Source organism: Heloderma suspectum, chromosome 7 (genome assembly GCF_057233095.1).
Source record: "Heloderma suspectum isolate Gila_16-S chromosome 7, 16-S_ref, whole genome shotgun sequence".
NCBI lineage: Eukaryota > Metazoa > Chordata > Lepidosauria > Squamata > Helodermatidae > Heloderma > Heloderma suspectum.
In genome coordinates this window covers 46,358,310-46,386,074 of record NC_139464.1, presented here as the reverse complement: position 1 = coordinate 46,386,074, position 27,765 = coordinate 46,358,310, and the positions used below count along the sequence as shown (strand labels likewise).

The 27,765-nt window shown below is 44.2% G+C and overlaps 1 protein-coding gene across 1 annotated transcript in view; it reads right to left on the bottom strand.

The window, feature by feature from the left end:
* The window catches only part of LOC146339690 (meiosis inhibitor protein 1-like), a 50,960-nt gene that overhangs the window by 3,696 nt on the left and 19,499 nt on the right, over nt 1–27,765 (bottom strand). Inside the window, exons 12-24 of the mRNA XM_084809981.1 lie at nt 27,438–27,535; nt 26,793–26,967; nt 26,545–26,692; nt 22,929–23,213; nt 20,886–21,051; nt 17,799–17,903; nt 15,402–15,512; nt 14,174–14,355; nt 13,020–13,101; nt 11,660–11,850; nt 11,118–11,199; nt 3,643–3,749; nt 199–330 (exon numbers count right to left, since the gene is read on the bottom strand). Of these exons, the coding sequence (XP_084666107.1) occupies nt 199–330; nt 3,643–3,749; nt 11,118–11,199; nt 11,660–11,850; nt 13,020–13,101; nt 14,174–14,355; nt 15,402–15,512; nt 17,799–17,903; nt 20,886–21,051; nt 22,929–23,213; nt 26,545–26,692; nt 26,793–26,967; nt 27,438–27,535 (1,864 nt within the window). The remainder of the gene's footprint in view (nt 1–198; nt 331–3,642; nt 3,750–11,117; nt 11,200–11,659; nt 11,851–13,019; nt 13,102–14,173; nt 14,356–15,401; nt 15,513–17,798; nt 17,904–20,885; nt 21,052–22,928; nt 23,214–26,544; nt 26,693–26,792; nt 26,968–27,437; nt 27,536–27,765) is intronic.

Here is a 27,765-nt window from a genome sequence, read left to right as displayed (position 1 = left end):
AATCAAGGATGCTTTATAGTTACACAGTACAGCTCTCAGAGCTAAATGTCCTGAAGGGGCAAATGAGTCCACTAGTACTTAGATCTTACAGAAGCCAAATTGACACTAAAATCCAGAAGCCAGAAGAACAGCCACTCCTGTAACTTCATTTTCAGCTACTGTTCACTGTTACCAGATCATCTTCTCTAAAGTACTCACCTGAAGAAGAAAGGCACGAAGAGCAGCAATTGTGACATCAGAAAGTTCTGGCACTTTGGTATTTGCTGCTGCTTCAAGTATGTGGCTAATTTCACTTTGAGAAATAATCCTGGTCCCTTGATATCTCATAAACTGAAAAATAAAGTTACATTTTAATTCCAACACAGAATCATCTGTAAATACCACAGAGCCATTTGCTGCCACAAGCTTTATTGCAACAGAGCCTTCAGCAATATTTAAGAACAGAGGTTAAAAATTATTACATTTTTTATTTGGATATATCTTGCCTCAGTTGCAGCAAGAAATAGGACTAGATACAAAGCAATGAAGCAAGAGGGGAGACAGCTAGAACGCAGGTGGAGGAAAACTCGTGCTGAGTCAGACCGAACAGAGAGCTCATTATCAAGCCTACTCTGTGGCGGTGAGGGTGGCAAAGAGACAGTTCTTTTCCACCAGCACTGCATCTTCTCAGTGTCATCCAGCAGAGCTTATCTGGGTGGTTTGCGGCCTGTTACATTCTGGGCCAGGGAGAGAGGCTTTGGAACCCCTGGTTGAAGATGTGACAAGTTTGCATGGCACTTTGAAGATAAAGTTGCTCAGATTCGTCATGAATTGGACACGACAATTAATGCAGTTCCATTGGCAGAGGCATTCAGAGCACCGTCTGGTCCAGTTTTATTGGATGAGTTTCAGTTATTGAGGCCTGAGGATGCGGACAAGGTGCTTGGCCAAGTCCAATCAACTACTTGTGTGCTTGACCCTTGCCCTTCATGGCTTATTACATCAAACAAAGAGAGGATCTCTGGCTGGGTCCAGGAAGTTGTAAATTCCTGCTTGAGAGAGGGAGTGGTGCCGGCCTCTTTAAAAGAGGCGGTAATTAGGCCACTCCTGAAAAAGCCTAACCTGGACCCCGAGGATGTTAACAATTATAGGCCAGTGGCCAACACCCCCTTCCTGGGCAAGGTGCTTGAGCGGGTGGTTGCAGGACAGCTCCAGGCACTGTTGAATGAAAGGGATTATCTAGATCCATTTCGATCAGGCTTCAGGCCTGGTTTTGGAATGGAAACTGCCTTGGTCGCCCTGTGGGATGACCTCTGCCAGGAGAGGGACAGGGGGAGTACGACCCTGTTGATTCTTCTGGACCTCTCAGCGGCTTTCGATACCATCAACCATGGTATCTTTCTGGATAGGTTGTCTGGGTTGGGAGTTGAAGGCACTGCACTGCAGTGGTTCCGTTCCTACTTGGATGGCCGATTCCAGAAGGTGATGCTGGGGGATTATTGCTCTGTGCCATGGCAATTATGCCATGGGGTTCCACAGGGCTCTATTTTATCCCCCATGGTGTTTAACATCTACACAAAACCACTGGGGGAGGTTATTCAGAGGTGTGGGCTGAGGTGCCATCAATATGCGGATGACACCCAGCTCTACCTCTCTTTCTCATCAAACCCAAGTGAGGCAGTGGCTGTTCTGAATCAGTGCCTGGGCACGGTAATGGACTGGATGAGGGCCAATAAACTGAAGCTCAATCCAGACAAAATGGAGGTACTGTTAGTGGGTGGTTCATCTGCCCAGCTAGGTGATATTCAACCTGTTCTGGAGGGGGTTGCACTCCCCCTAAAGGATTAGGTTAGTGGTTTGGAGGTGCTCTTGGACCCAGAACTGTCACTTGAGGCACAGGTAAACTCAGTGGCACGGAGCACTTTTTATCAGCTTAGGCTGGTATACCAACCCTAACCCTTATCTGGACAGAGATAGCCTAGCTACAGTTATCCATGCTCTGATAACTTCTCGTCTGGATTACTGCAATGCGTTATACGTGGAGCTGCCTTTGAAAATGGTCTGGAAACTCCAGCTAGTCCAAAATAGTGCAGCAACATTGTTAACAGGGACTGGCCAATGAGCTCATATTACACCGGTACTTTTCCAGCTGCACTGGCTGCCAGTCCATTTCCGGGCCCAAATCAAAGTGCTGGTATTAACATTCAAAGCCCTTAACAGCTTGGGTTATCTGAAGGATCGCCTCCTCCCATATGTGCCTGCCTGGACCTTAAGATCATCCTCAGCAGTCCTTCTCCATGAGCCCCTGCCCAAAGAAGTGAGGCTGGTGGCTACAAGGAGGAGGACCTTTTCTGCTGTGGCACCCTGGCTGTGGAATGAGCTCCCTAGCGAAGTTCGCCTGGCATCTACATTGTATACCTTCCGGCACCAGGTGAAGACCTTTTTATTTTCCCAGGCATTTTAGCATTTTAGTTTTCTAATTTTTTAGCTTTGCTGTTTTAAATCTGTATTTTAAATGTCTGCATTGCTGCTAGGTTTTATTCTGGTTTTATTCTCGTTGTATTGTTATACTCTGGTTTTAATGCTTTTATATTTTATATTGCTTTACTGTGTGCTTTTTGGTTTTAATTTTTTTTGAACCACCCAGAGAGCTTCGGCTATTGGGCGGTATAGAAATGAAATAAATAGACAGACAGACAGACAGACATCCAACTGAACGTTTCCAACTTAATGATTCTGTGGAAACTTATGCTAGAATTAAGCTTTCAGAGTTTACTGAATGTACAAGCCAGAAGCAAAAACATTTCATCGTATACAGATGTGCTTAAGGCTGCAATCCTATACACGCTTACCTCAGAATAAGTCCCACTGAATTCAGCAGGACTAACTTCTGAGTAGATATGCAAAGGATTGTACTATAAGTTTGGTAGGCAGGCAGAAAACAAACGAATGATCCCTTCTGAGTGAACAACTCAGAACAACTACGGTTATTCTGACTTACTGCTGCAACTCATGGGTGGATATACAGAGTTCTAAAAGACTTGGTCAAGATCCTTTGTTATATTTCTGTGTAACCTGCATTAGCCCGCATCTTAATTCAGGTTGCTCAACAACCTACATGGCTAAAGACTGAGAATTTATCAGCCCAAGAAGTTTTCTACCTCAGGATTCTAAGGAGCCAAAATAGACATGATATGGAAGATGCAAAATCAGGTCTCCTAACTGGGGAGGGGTGGGGGGGTGTAACTGAAAAAGCAGCTACATGGGGCTCCAATTTTGACTGGAGCAATGGCACTGGGGAAGGAGCATTTAACCCTTTCCTCCACCCATCCACCACATTCCCCTAATCAAAGTCTCAAAGACATACCCTGAAGCTGCTATTAGTCTTGCTATAGAAAGAACACAATATAAAGTGATTTTGATCAGGGAAACAGCATGGGGGAAAGTGTAAAATACCCCCTCTCCAGTGTCTCTGCTCTGTTCGAAATCAGAATTCCCCTCCAATGCATTTAAGTTGTTGCCGCTGTTTTAAGTCAGGAGGTCCAATTACACAGGCCATGTCTGTTTTGGCCCTAAGAAGCAATATAAACACCTGGAGACATAGTGTAAAGCTATAACATGCCAGAAATGTGTAGGATAACAGTTTATAGCCCCTGTACTCACCAAAGCAACTAGTCTAAGAATTTCCGGGTGAAGAAAAGAATGATTACCACCATCTAGAAGTGTGATCAACAGGAATCTATTCCACGGCTGTGAGGCAATATGGCATGCTAGAAGAAAACCAACCACAGATAGCTTTTAAAAAACCCAGTAGAAGAGATCCTAGCTAAATGTACTTTTTCATACAGAGTCAAGATTTTCTTTATGTCACGGATGAAGAACCTGTGGCTCTCCAGATGTTGCTGGACCACAACTCCCATCATCCCTGACATTGGCCATGCTGGCTCAGGCTGATATAGTCCAACACCACCCAGAGGGCCACCTATACTTGATGTCATCAAAAAGTTATAACAAAATTGATGCTCCCTAGCAAAAAGAGAGTTAAAGTTTACTATCTCACTCAACAACAGCCATTATTGCTGGCTACAATTTAAACTCTTATCTAATTCATTAAACCAAATATACTGGAGGAGAAGAGAGGAAAATATAAATTCAGAGAATGTAAAGCCTAGAGAATTGCTATGTTAGTTAATATTGAAGGTAGACCTTTGGGGTATCATCTTTGACCTTATGTGAAATACAGAACCAATGTTGGCTACGGCTGGAAAACTATTTGTTCTATTTAAAATCTACCTAAATGGGACCCCCCACAGACCTTGCCTTTTCCCCACAATTGGTCCTTTCTATTTTCTAGGGACTTTGTCACAGACACCATTTATGCTGTGGACGAATGGCAACCACTATCCTGGTTACCAAACATCCTCTTTCCTAGCTATACATGTTTTGGTTGGCATTCTTCCCCACCTCCAATTGATTATAAAGGATAATGTACCGGAAACATGTCTTGCCTTAATAGTAAAGACTATATCCCTGCCAGTCACCAGGTACCTGAAAAATCCCTGTGCCTCTACCTCAAGAGCAAGGAACTTTATGCATATACAGTGTTGTGATACATCCCCCCATCAGTGTTGTGATACATACAGTGTTGTGATACATGCTTTGTGGCTTCCAATGCCATCATCCACTGAATAGAGATTGTACAGAAGTCTGTACAAATTTCTTCATGTGACGTATTTCAGTTCACACATAACAACAACCCTGAGTATGAGTTGTCTTTGAATCATGGGGTGTCATTATGTGCAAACCCTGTGCTATGGTTTAACTATGGGTTGTTAAGCATGAACAACCCAGGAAGAGAATCCATGGTTTGCTGCTGGGTTTTGAACTCTGGGTTGTTGCTATGTGTGAACCAGGTCATTGCCTAAGTGTGGCCTGACTAAAATACATCACATTGGGCCTGACACAGCTTGTAATACAGACAAGAGTTTTGCGCTGCTTTCTTAGGAACTGAAATGAGACTCCTAGAAATGGACACTTCCATTTTGCTTTTCCATTATATAAAGGACCTCCTCAGTCACCTACTAACTACCCTGATGTAAAGAACACTGGAAAATAAAGATGCAGCTCCTTCTCTTAGGACCTGATAATAAAAATGCAAGTTGCTCACCTGTAACTGTAGTTCTTCAAGTGGTCATCTGTGGATTCACACATATGGGCTCTGCGCCTGCACAGAGCCTCATTTAGGAACATTCTCTAGCTGAAGAAGACATTTTTGGCAGGAACCCTCCCCCACCATCCACTGCGTATATCCCAGTAGGTTCCCGCCTATTCCCTTAGTTCCTTGAGACTGACAAATGGCCTCGTTACTGAGGAAACTGTCTCACCTCGACAATAGTAGTGATATTGACGCCGAAGTGGGGACGGTGGGTGGGTTGTGTGAATGCACAGATAACCATTCAAAGAACTACAGTTACAGGAAAGCAACCGGCATTCCTTCTTCGTAGTCTCTATACATATGGGCGATTAACACGCTGACTTACTGGAGGTGAGTAGGAGCGTTGTCACATGCTATTGGAGGATCGATGACAGGACTGCACAGCCAAAACTGCAATCCTCCCTTACCCTGACATCCAGTCTGTAGTGCGAGATGAAAGTGGATGGCCTCGACCACGTCGCAGCTCAACCTAACTCCAGTATCGACACTCCCCTGCTGTACGCTGTCGAAGTGGACACTCTTCTACTGGACTGCATGAGGACATCAAGCGTCAATCCCTCAAGTTCATAGGCTAACTGTATAGCCTGTACAATCCAAGAGGCGAGCCTCTGCATGGAGACCTGAAACCCCTTTTTGGACCCTCCATAGCAAACAAAAAGTCTTTGCGATTTACGAAACAATTCCATCCTAGCCTTGTAGAAAGCCAGCGCACGACGTACATCCAAAGTATGCAGTGTTGTTTTCAGCTGCGAAGACAGTACTGGAAAAATGGTGGGGAGAATAATGGACTGATTTACAAGGAAATCAGACACCATCTTAGGCAGGAAAGCTGGGCCGGGTCTTAACACCACCTTGTCTCTATGAAAAATAAGGTATGGAGCGTCTATACGAAGGGCACATAATTCACTTGCCCTTCGAGCAGTAGTTATGGCTATTAAGAATGCCACCTTCCAGGACAGAAGTTGGAAATCTACCTTAGCCAAAGGCTCAAACGGCTTCAACATCAAAATCTTCAAAACAACGGGCAAACTCCATTCCGGGACGAAAACTTGAGGTGGAGGAGCTAAATTCCTTAAACCTCACAGAAACTGGCATGCTGTTGGATGTGCAAACACTGTAAAGCCATCCATAGGAAGATGAAAGGCTGAAATTGTGGCTAAGCAGACCTTAATTGAGGTAAACCTTAACTCTTTTTTAAGAAGACTGTAAAGAAAAGCAAGTATAGTCAGTGCTGAAGCAGAGTAGGGATCGATGCCCTGAGAAGCTGCAAAACTGGAAAAGGTCTTCCACTTACTCTTATATGTCCATCTAGTACATGATTTGAGTGCTGCATCCGATACTGTATGTACCTCCATAGGCAGGCAGGCTAAGTCAAATGAATTCTTCATACCGTGAGGCAAAGGGTGTCAAGATCTGGATGGCAAACACGACCGTGATTCCTGACGAGAAGTATCGGTATTGACGGTAGCCGCATGTATCTCTTGTTGGCTAGACTGAGTAAGGGAGCAAACCATGGTTGTCTCGGCTACCAAGGAGTTATCAGAATACAGTCTGTGTTGTCCCTCCGAATCTTTTGCAGTACCTTGGAAATTAGAGGAAATGGAGGGAAGATGTAGAAGAGGCCTTCCGACCAACAAATCTGAAAGGTATCCCCTAGGGATCTGGTGCCGAGACCCCCTTTGGAGCAAAAGCTGTCGCATACCGTGTTGTGACTGGTAAAGATCCGTATGTGGTATGCCCCATTTCTGGAATAGCATCCTGATGAGGGAAGGGGCCAGCTGCCACTTGTGTGACAATCGGTACATCCTGCTTAGAGAATACGCCAGGTGGTTGTCCTTCCCCAGGATGTGAAGGGCTGCGAGCGTAATACCCCTTTTGATTGCCCGATCAAGAAGTTCAATAGTCATATTAACAAGACATGGAGAATGTGTTCTGCCTTGCTTGTTGGGGTATCACAACATGTTAGTGTTGTCCGTCAGTACTTGAACATGCCTGTGAACAAGATGGGACTCTAAAGACTGAAGTGCTTTCCACACTGCCAAGCGTTCTAGCGCATTGATATGTAGCACTCTGTTGTGTGAGTGCCAGAGGCCTTGAATCTGTAGTGGACTGCAAAGGGCTCCCCATCCCAGCTGAGATGCATCGGTCACCATAGTTCACGATGGAGGCAATGGTGTAAACGAGGTCCCTGCTGCAAGGCTGTGTGGCTGCGTCCACCAAATCAAACTGCACACTACATGGACCAGCACTATCAAGTGCACTCTGAGAGCATTGGCATTGGGATCGAATGATTTCAGGAACCAATTCTGCAGACCCCTCATGCAGAGCCTCGCCCAGGCTACGACATAAACTGTGGATGCCATTAGTCCCAATAACCATTGAATTTGAAAAGCCGTTGTCCTGTGGGAACGAGAAATTTTGTGAGCTAACTCCATCAATGTTCTGCGTCTGTCTGAAGGTAAGTAGGCCCTCACAGTTGTTGAATCCAACACTGCTCCTATGAAGGGAATTACTTGAGTGCATTCCAGGTTGGACTTTTCTATGTTTATTATCAGTCCCAACGACTGCAACAGGTTTCTGACAAACAAAACTGCTTGAGCAACAAGGTGTTTTGATGACGCAACTATTAACTAGTCGTCCAGGTATGGATAGACTTCAATGCCCTGAGTGAGAATAAAGGCACATGCCACTGTCATGCATTTTGTGAAGACCCTCAACACAGTTGCCAGGCTGAATGGGAGAACCACAAACTGAAACATCTGATCTCCAATCACAAAAAAAAGGTACTTCTGATAATCTTCTCTGATGGGAATCTGGAAGTAGGCATCCTTTAAGTCCATGGAAGCAAACCATACATCTTGGCGAAGAAGAGGGATGACTGAAGCCAAAGTAGTCATCCAAAACTTTCATGTCCTGACAAATTTGCTGAGGCCCCTGAGATCCAGAATAGGGCGAAGTCCTCCATCCCTTTTCAGTACCGTGAAGTAGCAGGAAAAAAACGCCATCTCTTGTTTGGTAAGGTATAATTCTTCTGATAGCTCCTTTCTCGAGTAGCGTAGATGTCTCCATCCGGAGAGGCTCCGAGGATGGCGTAATGTGAATGGTACCAAGAGGAGGGAGGCCTTCAAACTCTATTCGGTACCCAAATTGGATGATGTCGAGGACCCATTTGTCTGAGGTTATAATCGTCCAATTTGGAAGAAAACAACATAGGTGTGATCCAAACACGGGATGAAGAGAGACTAGAGGCATGGGGTGTAGGGATAAGTGAAAGCCGTCATTTAGAGGAGTTGTTCCCCTTGGAGTGTTGTGGTTGAAAGTGGTTGGAAGGAAATTGCTTTTTTTGAGGCTGCTGATGATAACATGTGGAAGTTCTATCTTGGTATTGGCAAGGTTGATGGAATTGTTGATGTCTGAACCATCTCCTCTGCCTATAAGGGTGCTGCTGGTATTGTTGTGAAATACTCATCTTTTTTGCAGTGCTCTTTGCCTTTTGAATGGCATCCATTGCCTCATCAGTCTTAGAGTTTAAGAGGCTTTCACCACCAAAGGGAAGATCTTCTATCCTCGATCGGCACTCTGGTGTCAAGCCAGCAGACCGGAGCCAAGCATGCCTGTGAAGGGCCTTTGCATCACAGTCAGCTTGGTTGTTGTGACTTCACTGCCTCAGTCTGAAAAAGATGTTCAAGTTTCCTCTGGTCCTCCAGTAGATAATCGCACAAAGATCCTATATTTTCCCACAAGAAAAGCTGGTATCTTGACACTGTTGCTTGATAATTAGCCACACGGAGGCCAAGTGCAGATGAAGAATAAATTCCCAGAAAGTCCAGCCTGCGACCTTCCTTGTCCACCGGTGAGGCATGAATCTTTTGCGATTTGCCCTGGGATGATTCCACTATAATTGAATTTGGTCGTGGATATGTAAACAGAAAACCAGCGTCCTTCTCCCCCACCTTATAGAGAGATTCTAAGCGTTTCAACATGGGGGCCATTGAAGAAGAGGCTTTCCAGGACTCTCTCATGGTCTGTAGCAATGTAGGGAGGAAAGGAATTGACACTGGAGCTGAAGCCTCCATGTAAACCACATCAAAAACCGGATCTTGTAATTTCTGTGCCGATTGTTGGGTCTCAATTCCCAGTGACTGTGCCATCCTATTATTCTGTAAAATGGTAAAGATCCTCAGAAGGTGAGACTCCTTCACACGTTCCTATGTTCTCATCTGGTGAGGAGACAGACGGCTGTGCTGATGATACTGATGTCGAGTCCAAGAGATAGTCCTCAATGGATTGCGGGGATGAAGCTTCGCATTGTTCTTGATCTTTCTCCTTCTCCCTAGATGACAGGCTAGGGAAGGGTGGTAGTGGGCGAGACTGAATCGAACCCACAGCTTCAGAAGCTTGTGGCACCAGCATTCTTGTTGTAGATTGTGCTTTTAATTGAGCGTGGCAGGACCAGCAGCAGCAGTAAGAAGGGATCTTCTTGTAGTGGTCTGGAAACAGGTGCCGAAGGTGCTGACCGGTACCGAGAAGTTGCTCCTAAATACCTAGTACAATGACGAAAAACATCACGATGATGATGCCAGTCCTCATATTGGTAATGCATCCTGGGCGGAGCAGACCAGTTGCCATACCTGACCCAGTCACGTATCGGCGAATGGGATCTGTAGCCCACATCTCTCTCATAATAGTCACCATAGGGCATACGTGACACGTCAGAATGGAATGAATCCAGAGAGGCATCCCTATATAAACGTTCCTTCAGTATCAGGGGAGGAGACAGCTGAATTTGTGGCCGGGAGATACGGGGTGCTATCAGTGGTGACACCTCTCTGATTTCGCCTTCCAAGGTTGACACCATATGTGGTTGTTCAGTCAACGATACCAAAGGAATCCTCCGTGTAGACAATGAAACCGATGGAGCTCTCAGTATTGGAAAATCCAAAAGTAGTGGTGGCGGCGGTGGCAGCGGCAGCGGCATTGTAATCTGGTGTTGCTCCATAGACTGAGAAGGAGAAAGGCCTGTATGATGGTTTTTCTTTTTCTTCTTTTTAGGAACCTCACTCACCAATTTAGGTGCTTTCAATGCCTTAGTTTTCTTAGAAAGCTTCTAAGCTGTAGAAATAGTTAAGGATTTGTCTGGAGTGGGCAGATCAGTTTGACCCGTGGTTAGAGTTGAAGACTTGGCCTGCAGCACTGAAGAAGAGTGACTTGTCTCTACCATTGCTTGAGGCTTAGAAGTAGAAGTCATCAAGCGAGTTGAGTCAATGGCTTCCAAAGCATTCTTCCAAAGGATCACTTTTAAGCAGTCTGCTCGGTAACGTTTAGTTAGTTTGGTAAAATTCATACAATGTCGGCAGGTTTCCACCACATGAGATTCCCCCAGGCAAAATAGGAAAAGAGTGTCCATCAGTGGGGGGTAGCTTACTGCCGCACTGAATGCACTTTCGAAAAGGGGCCCTAACAGCCATGCATCGCCAATCAGCCATCAGTGATCATGAAAAACAGACAGAAAAAATAACCAACTACTACTACTTCTTATTTTTAGACGAAGATAAAGGCAGAAAAAGACAGAAAAGAAAGAGAGAACGCTCTTAAATACCCTCAGCAAAGCACCAAAAAACCAGAAAGTCTCAACAAGGCGTCCTTTCAGTAAGGCAGTCGAAAGAGATCTGAGGGAACAGGCGAGAACCTGCTGGGATATGTGCAGTGGACGGTGGGGGACGGTTCCTGCCAAAAATGTTTTCCTCAGCTAGAGAATGTTCCCGAACGAGGCTCTGCGCAGGCGCAGAGTCCATATGTGATGCACAGAGACCACAAAGAAGAACTCTTTTTTACCACTGCTGGTGGAGATACTATGCTCATTATTGCAGACAATCCAAATAAAGCTAAATAATAAACTGAATAGGGATGTTGAAAGCTATACCAATACTCTTATTCTTTGAGTGCAGGTATTCCAACAAGACTTCAAGACATCCAACAACAGTTTGGGATAGCAGAATGTCCTTCTGTAAATATAAAGGGTGAGGACACTGATTACTGTCAGATAAATCCCAGTAAAAAACACATCTTAGGTTACAACAGGAGGTGGCTACACTTCTTTTTTCCCTCATGACTGTCAAAAGAATGCAAAATGTTGCTCATATTGCATGATCACCTCTTACTAAGGTAGCAGTAAGAGCTACTGCTACTAAGGGAGCTACAGGAATCTATGGGACTTAAGAAGACTTGGTTCATCTGCATTGAAAATGAAAGAATAATCTAATAAGTCTCTCTCAGCATTCAATAGTTGAATGCTGTGCCAATATTTGAATGGGGGCCAGAACAGAAAAGTTCTATAAAGAGTGGAAGGAAAGAGAAACTGCACTTGACTGTATACATTCTCTTCCAACTTTGTGTTTGAAACACATCACCATTGCGGCTGTTGACAATAAATGCTTAAATTATTTATCATCAATAGATTTCTACCTGGACCAGTAAGTTCTGTAGACAGATAACCAAGGACAGTACATGCCACATGGCCAGTGGATACAAAGAGGCATCCTCTTTTGAATGTGGTAGCTCCTTCCCGTGTTCATTTGAGGCCTGGACAAGAAACTTCACAAAGGAGGAACAGAGGTTCTGTCTAAAGAAGGCTCTCAGAAACTGAAGGATGCTGACTGGACATAAAACTGTGTATTAGTACAAAATAAATCTCCCCATCCCACATTTCAGAGACCATAAACAACCATCAGTTAGTATTCTAAAATTCTATACTGAACGTGAATGCTTAGATTACTCTTTCAACAGTTTTGGCTTGAGGGGAGGTGGTTGTCTAGAAAATAAAAAAAGCTCTGATGGACTTCTTTTCTGAACTAGTACTACATCTATATGATAAAAAGGTAAAAAGGTAAAGGTGGCCCCAACCAGTCGTGTCCGACTCTAGGGTGCGGTGCTCATCCCCGTTTCTAAGCCGAAGAGCCAGCGCTGTCCAAAGACGCTTCCGTGGTCATGTGGCCGGCATGACTGAACACTGAGGTGCACGGAATGCTGTTACCTTTCCCACCAAGGCGGTACCTATTTATCTACTTGCAATTTGTTGCTTTCGAACTGCTAGGTTGGCAGAAGCAGATCTGTATGATAGCATCAGTTAAATGATAATCTATGTAGTATCCATTTCAGGCACTTTTACTTTATATGATTTGATTTATAATGTGAAAAATACACATTCAAAAAGGACACACGCAAATCCATTTCAATTTTTTTGCCTTGGGTAGAGTTCTCAGAAAATCAACATTAATTGTACCAAAGTTTGCATGCTCCCTCCACCTCTCATTTAGCCATATATAGTGTATTCAAGTGTTGTTTTCATCCCAAAGTCACTTGGGGCCAACTGAATGGTCTGGGAACACTTGATGATGTAGCATTGCTGAAACAGGTATTGATCTGATGAGGGTTTGGATGGAGACCACTGAGTGCTTCATTGCTGTTTGAGTTTTTAAAAGCAAAAACAGGACAGGGGAGGAAAGCTTCAAGTCCCCCACCCTACTTTTTGCTTTATATACATTTTTTTAAAGCAACTTCGAGCTACTTTCCTATAGGAATCTTGCATACAGATTGCCGTGTTTCTTCACATGTACAAATACAGTGAGAAAACCACAAGTGGTTGCAGCTTCCTAGACTATATTTTCCTAGCAGAATCATAGAATAGTAGGGTTGGAAGGGGCCTATAAGACCATCGAGTCCAACCCCAGAAGTGGATTCCATTTTTGTAACATGTGAAGCAGCCTTTATTTTCTCTTCCAGTGTTCTCTCAGCTTTAAATGATGTTGGCAAAGTCATCACCTACCAAAGAATAATATGGGCTTCTTCCTCCTGAAGGCAACTGCACTGAAGACCTTGTCCACATCCAAATAGATTATACGATGAACCTTTCAGAAAATAATCACAGAGAAGGTTGGGGAAGAGCAGATGGAGTGAAAGAAACAGGTCCCTACAGAGAGCACAAAGTGTATTTTCTTTGTTCAGAGGCCTACCTCTCCAAAAAAGGACCCTGCCACTAGACCAGCAGCTCATTTAATTGATTCCATTTTATTCGTTTATGGTATTAAGCAGAGTCCCCATGCCTTCTGAGTTCAGAAGGAGGGAATATAGACAGTCAGTCATCTACACAACCATGCTTTTGATTCATCCTCATTATTAACACCCTATTGAAATGAATGGGACCACTTACTTCTAAACCGTGGTTTCCCTTCAGAGGATTAGAAAATGGCACAACATTAGCTCACATTCATGAGTAAAGCATCCATCTATGCATTCCAACAGTTTTGTGCTTGCCAAAACTAATGAAACATCAAAGAACTACAAGAGATCATCAGGAATTCTTCCAATTCATACTTTAATATTAAGATTCACATTCCCCAGGAAGTACTGAGAATAATATCAATACAGTGATTTTGTATCAGTGGTTTCCTAAGATAGTCATGATATGGGTCACCTCATTTACACAGCTTATGGAATAAACTGTAATTTGGGACACAAAAAGCTAATTTTGCCACTAGGCTAAAATATTCCTAGGGGGTGATATACTGCGGCTGCATTTGGACTATTAAACCAAGAAGTCACTAACCATAGTTTCCCCTTTTTGTCCAAACGGGGAAACTATGTTTACCAGCTTTGGAACAAGCTCTACTAGGAAATAAATTGTGAGTTGTGCGTATGAGAAGATGTTTGTTTTCAATTTATATGTACTTCACCCTTCTTTTGACAGGTTGTGTACAAATCTGACAATGGCTACTAGTTATAATGACTATATGCTACCTCCAGTATTAGAGACAGTATGCTTACGTATACCAGTTGCTGGGGAACACAAGTGATAGGGTGCTACTGCACCCAAGTCCTACTTGTGGATTTCCCACAGGCAGCTGGTTGGCCACTGTGTGAACAGAATGCTGGCCTAGATGGACCCTTGGGCTGGACTCTTCTTATGACAATATTTCTAACCTCTATATTGTAAATATGTTGTTGAGTCAAGAGGGAAGCAGTCAGCAGCCAAGCAGAGCACAGAAGTGCTTCACTAGATGAGGGAAAAGCAGCTTCAGAGGAAGAGGTTGGCATCCAAGTGCAATGGAGAACTTTCTCAAGTAGCTCTAGCAAAGGTGTATTGGAAAGTAACATCGCCACCACTGTAAGGAAAGAAAGGGGCCAACAAGCCACATGAAAATGGTAGAAGAGCACCTACCAGGAACATGAAGTATGAATCACAAATATCTACTGATATCAAAGGGTGATATTTCTTCCCACCCCAAGAACACCACAGTTATGAGATTCTTGGACCATCCAATGATCATATCTTTTAACCTCTTGTATGGCACAGTTATGGGCCAATCTAATATACTAGTAATGCTTATCATATACAAATTGATTCTGAATTTTTATTTTTTATTTGAAATATTTATATACCAACCATTATCAAATCATAGGGTGGTGTACAAAATTCATTAACACAACAATTAAAATAAAATACAAAAACAATTAAAATAAAATACAAAGATACAAACAAGCAATCTACTAATCTAGGTATTAAAATCAGCAAATCCTTGGTAAACAGATGTGTTTTCAACAGATGCTGAAACACCATCAAGAATTGTGCCTGTTGCACAGCAGATCTGAGAAGTGTTGCCTCAGGGCACCCGATCAACAACTCTACTTATTGAAATATTATTGGGTTTAAAGGAGTTATTTAGTGTATTGGAGCTCAGACCCCACCTCTGCCTTCTACTCAGCCTTTTGAACAAGTTACTTGTCCTTTGCCACATCTCCCATGACAGCCATTTTGTGGTGGTGCCCAAGATAGGCACATCTGGTAATTTGAAAAACTAAGACCCAAAAAGTTGCCTACCCCCAGTTTAGGGAAACAAGCCAACTTCAAACTATGGTTTATAATCCTGACCTGTTTTCTAAACCATAGCTAAGATTAACCCCAATTCCATATTTGGACGTAACTATCAACCTCAATTAATTGAAAACAAAAAGCTTCCAATCTCATCCTCATGGCTGTGAGCTTAGCATTAATGTCTGAACCAAATCACTATGTACCTGTATCATATACTCTGAACCTGTGTAGCTTCCCAAAGGGCAGGATATTAATGTTACAGGAGAGGTGAGAGAAGGAGTGTCAGAATTACATCAAGTCCTACAACACGCAACAGAATCCATTTTAACTTTTTACCTCTTTGCTGACTAGAAGGTATCGTCTGTCGAAGACTCCAGTAAAGGAAATTTAGGGAAGGCTGAAGAATTTCAAGGTCTGTTGGACTGCATTTCCCAGACAAATTGCTGACTGTGTGACAGAAATGCACAGTATAATTTCCATCTTTCTCAGATTCTAATATGCTAAATCTTTGGGGATAGACTGTTGATAACAGAAACAGCTACACCAGCTCAGACCACCAATCAACTTAGTGTGCAACATCATTGCAGACACTAAGAAAAAGACCATCTGCTTCAAAACAGAGCCCAACAAATTCCATAATGAATACCGTCACAGCTGTGGATCGTAATTAGCACATATGCCACAACTCTTCACCAGTATTCAGTCAGGAGATTGAACGGTTTCTACTGCCAGACACACTTACAATGGAAGGTATAAGATCCAGGTTATTTGCCAACCTGGGCCCAAGGAAAACGTATTGTTACTGTAGAGCTCAACCTCACTGTCTTTTTAAGTATCACCCCAGCACCTTGACTCCCAGTCTCCATTTTGTTCAGAGAGGTTAACTAAGCAATAGCTTAGGGACGACAGCCAAGCCAGGAAAGTTGCTGTTTGTACTTGCTGACCTCTAACTACATTAAATCAATAGGTGGGACTCACACCAAGTACTCATGCTTAGCGTAAGACCTCCAGATATATGCAGATGCCTCCCTCCTGCTCAGTGCCTAACCTAATCCAGCCATCTAGGACACATCCTTAACTGGGGCAATCCAAAGTCCTGGCAAAGGAAAACTCCATACCCAAAGCACTGCTACTGCTCATAAACACATTAACACCCACTAAAATTAAGAGACCTCCACCCAATATGTGCATACAGAACCCCATTTTGCGTAACATCTATGCCTTACACCAGGGTGGGCAGAAAGTAAATCTCCAGATATGTTGAGCAGAAGGGAGATCTCCAGATATTTTGGATTCAACTCTCAGTATTCCTGACCATTGACCATGCTGGTAGGAGCTTCTGGGAACTGAAGACCAAAAAATCTGGAATTCTACCTTTTGCCCACCCCTGCCTTACACTCATCACCTACAGCAGGAAAAAACCCAGTCTCAATGTTATTAAAGCTATCCACCTCCTCTTTGATGTTAGGAAAAACCCTCCCTCCATTTGGGAAACATGTAAAGCTAGGCTAATTTTGGTGGGTGCTCCACCCCTACTACCATGTGCATAGTCAAGGGGGCATGGTTCCCACTTCCTCACTCAGTTCATTTTTGACGGCCACAGCAGTAGCACCTTCAGGAACTTTGCTGCGCATAGCTAGAAGAAAAACATATTCATTTTTACTTTATTTTGTTTGTCTATTTAATCTTTCCAGCGGCTTAATGATGCTGGAGTTTGCTGGCCAGAAATGATCAACACTCCAACGGTTTGAGCCCAGCTCTGCGTGATGGAAGTGAGCTCCCATCATTTCATCCCTAGCTCCTGCCTACCTAGCAGTTCGAAAGCATACCATCTGCGAGTAGTTAAATAGGTACCCCCATTTCGGTGGGGGGAAACGCTGGCAGCACTCTATGCGGGGAGCAGGAACCGGCGCTGGATCTGCCTGGAAACGATCGGCGGAGGAGCGGAATAGAAAAAGCCCAGATGAGCTGACCTCCCTAAGAATGCTGCTGGCCAGCTGATGCAAAGCTAGCTCGCCCTTTTGTGGTGCATCAGTGCAACAAAGACTAGCAACTACCAGCGCCAGAACATCTACCGTGTAAAAACATTGTAGACTCACTGGCAATGTGTGCCATACGCTAAATAAATAAATCTTTCCATCCTTTTTGTTTTACTTTTGTTTTACTTTTCGTTTTTTGCTCAATGTGCCCCTTGGCACTCTTTTCATTACTTCTTCAGCCTAAGGTGACTTTCTTTCAAATGTTTTTCCAAGGAGCTCAGAGCAGCAAATAAAGGCCTTCTCCACATTTTATCCTCAAAGCAACCATGCTGCAAGGTAGGCTAGGCTGAGAGATAGTGGCTTGGCTAAGATCATCCCATGAGCTTCAAGCCCAAGTAGGGATGGGACCCAAGAGATCCAGGGATTTGAACCTGGATCTCTCTGATCCTTATCCGACACTGAGCATCCTTATGCTCCCATTGGCATCACCGGGGTGGGGTGTAGTGGGGCAGGAGGGTAGGGAGATGATTTTCACCAGGATCGTGGCTGTGGAGGGAAGGGTCACATTTCCCCTTCCCATGTGTTGTCTCAATGAAAATCAGCACCCTCCATGCTTGATATTTAATTTTAAAAAAACCACACGTATTGCTAATCACGCTATTAAAGTCATGTCTGGTTTGGTCTTGAGACTCCACAGATAAAGCCTTCTAACCCTTAAACCAAAGATCCAGACGAAATGAATTCAGAAACTCACCCAGATGGAGCAATCTTAAATCTGTGCTGTCCAGCTCTCTCTCTGTTGCATACCTCAACTGCACCAGGAAGAGAAGGTTCAACAAAAGTGGCAGGGTCTGGTTTACTAAGGAAGGACATGAAGCAATGAGTGGAAACTGGAGGGAACCTGGAAGCAGATTTTGGCTAAACATTAGGAGAAAGTGTTTGGCAGTGGATCAGGCTGCCTCAGGAGGTGGTGGGCTCTCCTTCACTCAAAGTATTTAATCAGAGGCTGGACAGCCATCTCTCAGGGATGCTATAGTTCAGGGGTGTTGAACCTCTTTCAGCCCAAGGACTAAAATCCATTTTGAAAAAACTCTCAGAGGCTTCATTCCAGTGGTGGATGGGACTGAAGACAAAAAGGGCAGGGCCAGCCAATGCCAGGAAACCACCAAAAGATAGGTAGTTGGGGGAAGGGGGACATGGCCATATGGGGAACCCCCAGATTTTGCCCCTGGGCCTGAGGTTCTGCACCCCTGTTGTAGCTGCAGCTGCATCCAGCAATGAGCAGATGACCTCCAAGTAGGGATGTACAAAAGGCACTTACCTTTCGCGGATTATGTTTATGGTTGGGGGGGGCGTTCCGTCCCTCCCCCCAGAATCCTCGCCGGGGGAGGAGGCGCTCCGTTCCTCCCCCCCTGAAATCCTAGCTGGCCGGCTGTGCTCCGCAGGGATTCTGCGGAGCCGCCGGCCAGCTCCGCCAGCAGCCGGACATCCGGCCGCTGGCTAGCAGGGACGCAAATGGCGGTGGCTATAGCTGCCGCCATTTGCGTCCCTGCAGTCAGCCGTGATAGGCTATGTAAATGTTTACGTAGCCTATCACGGCTGACTTAAAAAAAAACAATAACAACGCGCGTACACAAATGGTGGCGGCCACGGCCACCGCCATTTGCGTTCCTTATTTTGGCACGTCTTAGTCTATGTAAATGTTTACGTAGACTAAGACGTGCCAAAATAAGGAACGCAAATGGCGGCGGCCGTGGCCGCTGCCATTTGCGTATGCGCATTTATTTATTTTTTTAAGTCAGCCGTGATAGGCTACGTAAACATTTACGTAGCCTATCACGGTTATTTTTCAAAACCTAGCCGTGATAGGCTACATAAACCTTTACGTAGCCTATCACGTTTTTTTTGGGGGGAGGGTTGTTTTTAAATTGGAAATGGCAGTGGCGGCAGCCGGTTGGAAGACCAGCCACCGCCGGAGGCGCCGCCGCCAGGAAGATCCGCCCAAGGTAAGTCTCGTCCCGGGGAGGCGGGGGTGTGGCAGGCCATTCCGCCACCGATTTCGGGGGGCCGAATGCGCTGGCATTCGGCCTCCCCGTGATCCGTGGCGGAATTTTCCTACCTTCAAGACCCTTCTAACTCTGATTCTATTAAAGTTATCCAATGACCCAGCCTGCTAAGTGGAGGTTACAGTTTTTGATCTGAGGAACTAAGGGAGCAATCCTATCAGGATAGGCGGCCACCTATCCAATGCAGGGCAGGCAGAGTGTGGAGGTGATCTTCTCCTCTGCACTCCAGCCAACTTGCATTCACAGCTAGATGGCTGATTTCAGTTGTCTAGCCGCGGGACTTCGAAGCTGGGGGGGAGGCCAGACAACACATAGGAAGCATCATACCAGCACTTCCGCACTCCTTGCCCATCCCCCAGGAATGCACCCTTTTGTCCTACTCCGCTCATCCAGTCACGGAGCCCAAGGGCAATCTGCACCGCCTACAAGGTGGTGGGGGAGGGGTGGTTTTCTGGAAATCGACCTCAGACTGCAGGCTCCGAGGTCAGTTCCCAGAAACCAAACAATCCTACAGCCGTCTAGCCACTGTCTAGCAGCCATAGGATTGCACCCTAAAAAGCCATTGTGTCCAGCAGGAAGCAAAGGAAAGCTCTAACTAAACTGTATGCGTGTGGCCCCCAACCAACACTGGGTGCAATCCTCAGGGCTAAAAAGGTGGTAAACCCCTATGGCATAGGGGTTTCACATCTAATAAAATAGAAGGTGCTGGGATATAGTCTTAAGGTTTTTTTTTCCCTTTCATTTCATATATTTTCATAGCAATAAAACAAATATCAGCTTTATACATGGGAAAATTTACTGAAAAGTTAGGGAAAGAGGTCTAGGTACCTTATTGTGCTATGGACCATAGCCCAAAATAAGCCTAGAAATAGATCACACAAAAGGTTTCTGTGAGGAAGGTGGCCTACCTAACTTCAGTTCTATTTATCATGCTAAAGCCTCTTCACACATTGCATTTTAGGAGCGCAAATGATTTTTGAAGTGTATAGCTAGAAATGTAAAGTGAGCCTAACTAATTAGTTTTCAAAAACTCATTTATCATGATACGGATATACTAGTCAAGTCAGAGATCTGGGATTGGCTGCTCCTCCCTCTTAAGTGAACAGTTAGGCTGCAGCCTATGGGGATGGCCATAAGCCTCCAAACTCAGAGGCTTATGGCCATCCAATGCAGAGCAGGAGGAGTGGTAGAGGCGATCTTCACCTCCATGCTCATCCAGCTCTGCATTTTGGCTAGAAGGCCATTTTCACCTATCTAGCTGGCGCTGTGCGGGATAGGAAGGAAGGAGGCTGGGGAGGCCTGGGGATATGGCATAAGCTAGCCTCCACAGTCCCCTCCCCTCCCACCAACACACCCCCTTTCCCTCCTCTCCGAGGTCACCTTTGCAAACTTGGAGAGGCAGCTGGTGCAGTTGTCTCCACAGCAGCTGTGAAGGGGAGGGCACAGAGAGCTGATTCCTGGCTCCAAGGTAGGAGTGGTGTCTCCAACCTCGGATCCAGGAATCCAAACTATCCTGTTGCCCCCAGACTTTGTCTAGGGGCCATAGGATTGCTCCCTTAGTGGCTAATCTGGGTTTGTTGTCATGTAAAATACAAAATGGCCCTTACATTTAAATAGTTTTTACAAAACATTTCGACGAAACTGTATGCAGCCCACTACAGTTCTCGGGCCAAGTATTTCCCTATTCTTGTGTCTCTGAACAAGATCAACTTACTCTGGGGTATTTACTACCCAACCACAACTTCCTGTACTTAAAAGTCACGTCTCCTATTTACCTTGTAAAATGCTGGAACTATTCTCTACCAGAAGTTTCTGCAGAATCTGTACAAATTGGCTTCGAAGAAGATCACATACATGGACATCCTCGTTTATTTTCAGGAAAGTCTCCAGTGTAATTAAGACTTTGTGAGCCACTTCACTGGTGCCAAAACAGACTAGATCCTGACAGGGAAAGCAGATCAGGCCTCATTTAAGTGGATGCTGCCGGTCGTCACTATTGTTATGTAGAGTGTAAGATTTGGACACCTAACTGGAAGCCAAATTCCAAAATCCTCAACAATTATCATACTAACCTGGAGCCATATGAGACATCATAGCAACAAGCAATAAAAATAAATTAAGTCATTCTTCAATAAAAAGGCTGTACTGAAATTGTGATTTGAATTCACAATTGTGGTTTGAAGGCTCTCTAATCCGACCACCAGAAATCTTCATACAGAACACTCTTTCCCCGCTGCTGCTAGCAGTGAGGAAAGAGTGACCTGTATCAGAATCGCTATGATGTGTGTGCACATATGGGGCATCACTACACCAGCCTATCATGTATTTAAAACGGGGCTTTCTGCTTCCATTTTGAATGCAGAATCACAACGACTCCCTTTTTCACATGCTTCCTTCTCCCTGCTCCCCTCCTCTCCCCATATCTGAGTCTTCCATTCTCTTTCATTGATCTCATTCCTCTTGTCGCTTTTACTCTTTTCATGGAGGAAACTGAAGCAGAACACAACAGGGTAATTTGATAGCTCATTATCTGCGATCTATTTAAAAATGAAACAAAGGGCATTTAGTGCCGAAGACACCTTGAATGATCACGGCGTCATGTAAAGAGCCCGCAAGCTTCCGTGAAGGAGCAATCTCAATCGCAGGATAAAAGCTCAGTGTGAAGGAGCCCATGGTCCCTCAGCCACCATCATATGCAACTTTCAGGAATGGAAAAGGTTGTGCACCCCGGCTTAACCCAATTCATATTCATATGATCAGAATAAATTCCTTGCTATTCCAGACCACATTCCCATCACCGTCTGAGACATTGCTTACATATTTTTCTGAAACTTTCTGTCTCTGAAAATCTAGTTTACTTTAAAGCTTGAAATCAAACTATTTCTGTAATACTCGTATATAAATAGTATTGTTTGTTTTCAATCCTGCATCATTCTGGGGGGAAGGTGCCATTTCTGTTATTTTTCCTCTTCAAATATGTACGATATTTAAAACTATTTGTTAGGGTAGATTCACACAATGTATGTACTCCCCGTTCCCCTGTCCCCATTGCACTATGGTAAAATCTGTGTGAAACTGGACCTTGTGAAAACTATTAAACACATACTGAGCTCCCCAAACCCACATGAACAACAAATCTGATATTTAAATTTGACATTTCAGAATGAACAGTTCCAGCTCTATCACCCTCAGCCATGCAAAAGTCTCCTGGTCCCTCAAATGATTCTGCCCTTACTGCTTGGATATGCCTCTCTGAACATCTGAATGATCCCACCTCTCTTATTTGCCTTGGCTCCCACCTTTTCCATGATGCCTACTGCATACCCTACTGTAAATTTAAGCACATATAAGTGAAATATGTATTCTCTACCTATTTACTCCCGCCTCAATCTCCCCTCTCTTTTGTTGAATTTTAGATTGTTAGCTCCTTGGAGCAGGCAACCTCTCCTCATGTAATTTGTGAAGTGCCATACATATTAATGGCACTATATAATAATAATAGTAACACAAACATTTTCCAAACTTGAGATAGCTAAGTGGGCGGATCATTTCAGAAGACTCATTTCCTTGTGGATCTCACCACAAGGTCTTTGAAAAAATGTTCTTGGGGTAGAAGGAATATGATTGATAAATGTTACTGCTAAGGATAACAAGAAAAGTAATATGGAAGACATTCCCCTCATGTTAAGTCTTGCCATTAAAAAATCCAATAAAAGAATCACATAAGGTATTCATATATTTTATATTATGGAAAGTAATCTATAATAGTTAAGGATTTCCACACAGTGTTCTTATATTCATTAAAAAAAATTACATACCAGCAACACAAGTAAAGTACTGGGATTGTCCTCTAGCATGGAAAGCAAACTTCTAAAGTTGTTTAAGGCATGAGGAAAGGCAGAAAAGTCTCTTGTGACAATATCTTCAGATTCAATTTGGCTATAGTCTTCACAGGAGAACCAGAGTCGGAGTATGCGGTGACCAAATCTTCCCGTAAGTTCAGGATAATGTAAAAAGAATTTAAGTAGTAGAGGATGATGGACATACACTAGGCTGAAATCACATATAATATCCAGGATCCTCCTTATAGCAGAAAGCGAAGCCTGGATTTAGAGGGTAGGAGGGAAATCAGAAAAGGTCAGCATGAAATCAAAGTGACCTCTCTTGGGACACATGCAAGGGACCCCTTTAAACATAATAATATGATCAGATAATACTGGTAAAAGTCATCATAAGCATTTCAAGGTTCTATTCAGCTATATAAGAGGAATAATAATAATATGAAAGCATACGAAGTTAATGGCTTCAAGAATACGTAATAGCATTCTCATAAAAATAAATATTCACCACTTGCACTAAGTTTCAGTCAAACTAAAGAAATTGCATCCCAGATTGCTTCATGCAGAAAACCAAAGGTAAACAAGAACTGTGTCTTTTTCCAATTCAATCACCCTTTTCCAGACAATTTGCTGTTTTTTTCAAGCAATAAATGTGCAGTTGTTACTAGTTTGTTACTGGGACCCAAATCTTCTCTCAAGTTCTTTTATTGTAAGGATATCATATTTTACCAATGATCAGATTCTAATATCATGTTACAGGGAAGATGCAGAAGGTGCATCTTCCTCTGCCTATTGTTTCTATGCTGAGTGCCCTGTAACTGTATAAGTGTAAAGTGGACTTCCTGGATAGCACTTATAACATCACTTGTGGTAAGGGCCATTATCTTCCCTCCAGTCCATGCAAGTATCAGAGACTGTGTACATGTGTGCGTGCGCGTTTAAGTGTTTGTTTAAGTGTTAGGGTCCTTGTGCACTCCCCAGGTGTGCTATTGTCATGAGCAAATCTTCACAGCTATTCCAGAACTGGAGCATCTATCCAGCAGATATCCGTGTTCCCTCTCCACTGCCTCAGTATTCAAGAAACTTTATTGGGAGTTTTCTTCTTGCTAGATGGCCACAATACCACTATGCAAAACCAAAAAGTAGAATATTCACCCGGCCCTATTTACAAAAAACAATTCCAGATAGAATGATAGCTATTCTCCCCAAACAAAACTATTTTCTCATGAACGAGGACGTGTTTCCACTCTATCGGCTTCACTTTGTTTGCAACTTTGTTTCAATGTTTCCCCAATCGCATCTTCTCCTTTTCTAGTTACCACAGCCCTTCAAGACTAGGGGTGTATGAAACGCCGCTTACCTGGCTCTGCCGGGTTCCGCAGGTGGGGGGAGGAGATCCGTTCCTCCCCCCCCGGAATCCTGTCCAGCTGGCTCTGCTCCACAGCCAGGCTGCGGAGCCGCTGGCCAGGGCAACTCACAGCGGGGCCTCAAGCTGCTGCCGGCTGCTGCGGACACAAATGGCGTCCTGTGTAGGGGACGCCATTTGTGTCCCTACGCTGGACTGTTATAGGCTATGTAAATATTTATGTAGCCTATCACAGCAAAAAAAAAAGGGAACACAAATGGCGGCGGCTACGGCAGCTGCCATTTGCGTTCCCTTTTTTAGCTGCGATAGGCTACGTGAATATTTACGTAGCCTATCACAGTGAAAAAGGGAACCCAAATGGCAGCTGCTGTAGCCGCTGCCATTTGCATTCCCTTTTTTTGCCGTGACAGGCAACATAAATATTTATGTAGCCTATCACAGCCTCCACAGGGACGCAAATGGCATCCCTGCATTAGCCGTGATAGGCTACGTAAGTATTTACGTAGCCTATCACGGCCATTCGAAACACGCAAATAGCAGCTGAAGACGCAGCTGCCATTCGAGGAGCACCGGAACGGCCGACAAAGGTAGGCTCCATTCCGGGCCCATTTCGCGGGGGGGGGGGGGGGGGGCTTCGTTTCGCCACGGATTTCGGGAGGCCGAATGCGCTGGCATTCGGCCTCACCGAGATCTGTGGCAGAATTCTCCGCCATGCCTATTAAAGACCCAGATTATCATCACTGTAGCCTGGGGCTCTGTGCTGTTTCCACTGAGCTATAATTGAATTATTTTCTTGATGGCTGGGTAGAATCTGAGCGGAGTCTGGGTTGGGTCTGATTACCTCATCAGTGTTCCTGCCTCCTCGGCCATGTTTCCAGGACAACGGAAGGAGAAGCTAACGAAAGAGTACCGGATTTTTTTAAAGGAGTCAGCTTTGCTGTGAAGTGAGGCTCCCCCCTGACACTTTTCTCCTTTCCCCAGAAAGTCCAGATGCACCTGCATTTCAGGAGCAACCTTCATTGAGCACAATGTGAGTTACTTCCAAGTAGTCACACGTATACTTGTACTGGGAACGGGGGGAGAATACAAAGAGGGAAACTAGCCCCCATTTTAACCCAGAGGACCTCATTGACCACAATGGGAGTTACTTCTGACAAGACAGTAATGGATTTGTTGGGAGAAAGAGAGCAGTAAATACAAAGACAGAAACCAGCCCCCATTGTAACACACAGGATATCTATAAGGAAGCTGTGAAGTACTTTCTTCCTAAGGCAATTCATTGGAATCTTGTACTCCTGCTTGGTTGGTTGCTTAATCGCACTTCTGGAACTGGGCTTTAACGTGTGCCATTTCAATTGACAGAGAATCTCTGTAAGTTCTGATGTGGGCATTCAAAGGCAAGCCTCATCAACCACAATGGAAGTTACTTCTGAGGAGACACTAATAGGTTTGTTGTGGGAAAGAGACGGAAACTAGCCCCCATTTTAATGCACAGGATCTCTATATGGAAGCTGTGAATGAGTTACGTCCTAAGGCAATGGACCGAAGCCTCAAGATCGCACTTAATGGCATTTAAGAAATTGGGCTTTGATATGTGCCTTGTCAATTGAGGGGCTTCTCTGTTATTTCTGTGATCATTGAGAGGGCAAGCCTAATTCAGCACAGTGGGAGAAAACACCTCTTGCCTAGGGTCATGGCTTGTGTTCTAGTGCTTATTTTCAATGATGTTTTAGAAGTTGGTCCCTCGGCATCCTGCTCCAAAATGGCAATGAAACTTCCGGAAAACAGGAAGGGAAAGGGTTGGGTCACTGAGGTCAGAGTGACACACCCACAAAGGCCGGGCTATATGCCCCATGGGCAGGACTATGATACCGAACCCAGTGCGATTGTGGAAACAGGTCAGCAGCGGAGCCAAAGTAAGCTGGAAAAGTCAGACTATAACCAGTCTCAGAAGAAGCGGTTTTTCCGCGTTTAAATGTGGGGCTGGTGCTGAATGGCCACGACATCATGGAAACACAGAGACCTCACCACACAGCCAAGTTGGAATAAATCACTGGTGGAAACACAGCCAGGGATTGAATATTGTGCTACTGGTGCTGTATCTTGGCTACCAGCATTAACAGAACACAACACTGAGTTTTAATTGTCTGGAAAGGCCCATCAATAACAAAACCTTCAAAAATGTGATGTGTCCAGTTTTAAAAGCTGCTCCTGGAAGGCAGTGTTTACCGAATCTAAAGCTTTAGTCTTGTCTTGACAGATTGCCAGAAGGTACAAAACAGCTTTGAAGACATATGGGGGTGGACAGTCTCCTTGATCCTGAACCAAAAGAAGGAAACTTCTTATAGATGAGAATAGTTCTGCTTCTGGAACAAATCTGAGAGCAAGACATTAAAAATAAAGTTAAACTTACTGATCTCACCTATTGATTTTCTAGTATAGTACCATGCTTTTCCTGTTCATGCCACTGCACTCACTTGTCTTCTTGGCTAAAAGCAAAGTAGAAAAGAAGCAGGAGACTATACTGATGATTGCGAAGAGTTTCATCTAAACAGAAAGAATCTGGGGTTTCAGATAAGAGGCTGATGCTTTCCAGTACACTGAAGTTTAATTGGGGCAGACTTCTCTGCAGGAGTTCAGATATTTCTTGCTCTAAGAGAAAATAACAACCAGAAAAAACAGGAATAAGAAACTGCTATCTGAGAATCCTAATGTTTGTTTACCCTCCACCTGCCCCACCACCACCACACACCAAATATTTCAGCCATAGCTCAAGCTTCCCTCATATTGTCCGGCTATTCCACATAACCCCATACAAGAGAAGGGAATGTAAAATTCAGTTTCAGCTCATGTCATCTTAGGTTATCATATGAAATCACTAGCCAGTATGGTGATCATAACTAAACAATGCAGCAGTTTCATAGACTGAAAAATGGGCCAACCCCGGAAGTACAAGAATCTCCATTTTAAATGTAAGGCATGCTGCATATCCAACATACTGATATCCATGTACACAACCTGCACAGAGATCTCCAGACTTCCTGCCACAACTTTTATTCCCAGATACATAACTGCAGGTTCAAGGAAATGCCACCCGCCAAAAAGCACTTTATCGAACTTGCCCTCTTGGGAGGAGTCCAGCATCTTGTCAGAGGATGAATGAAGACTGAGGCACAAGTTATGGAGAAAGCTAGAACAAGCTTGATTCAAAGAAGGGTTACTTGAAGGAAAAAAGAAATGATGCAAAATGAAAGCTTGGCAATACATTCATGGTCAAAGGCACTTTCTTTGGGTTAATAATATTATTTTATAAGCTGTGAAGTTGCCAAGCCATAAGGCAGTAATACTTGTACCACCTCATAGATTTTATCTGGCACCTCCAGAGTATTCAAACGTAACCTAGTGCTCTATGAAAATTATAAACATCACAAGCCATCCGAGTAAAAGGGT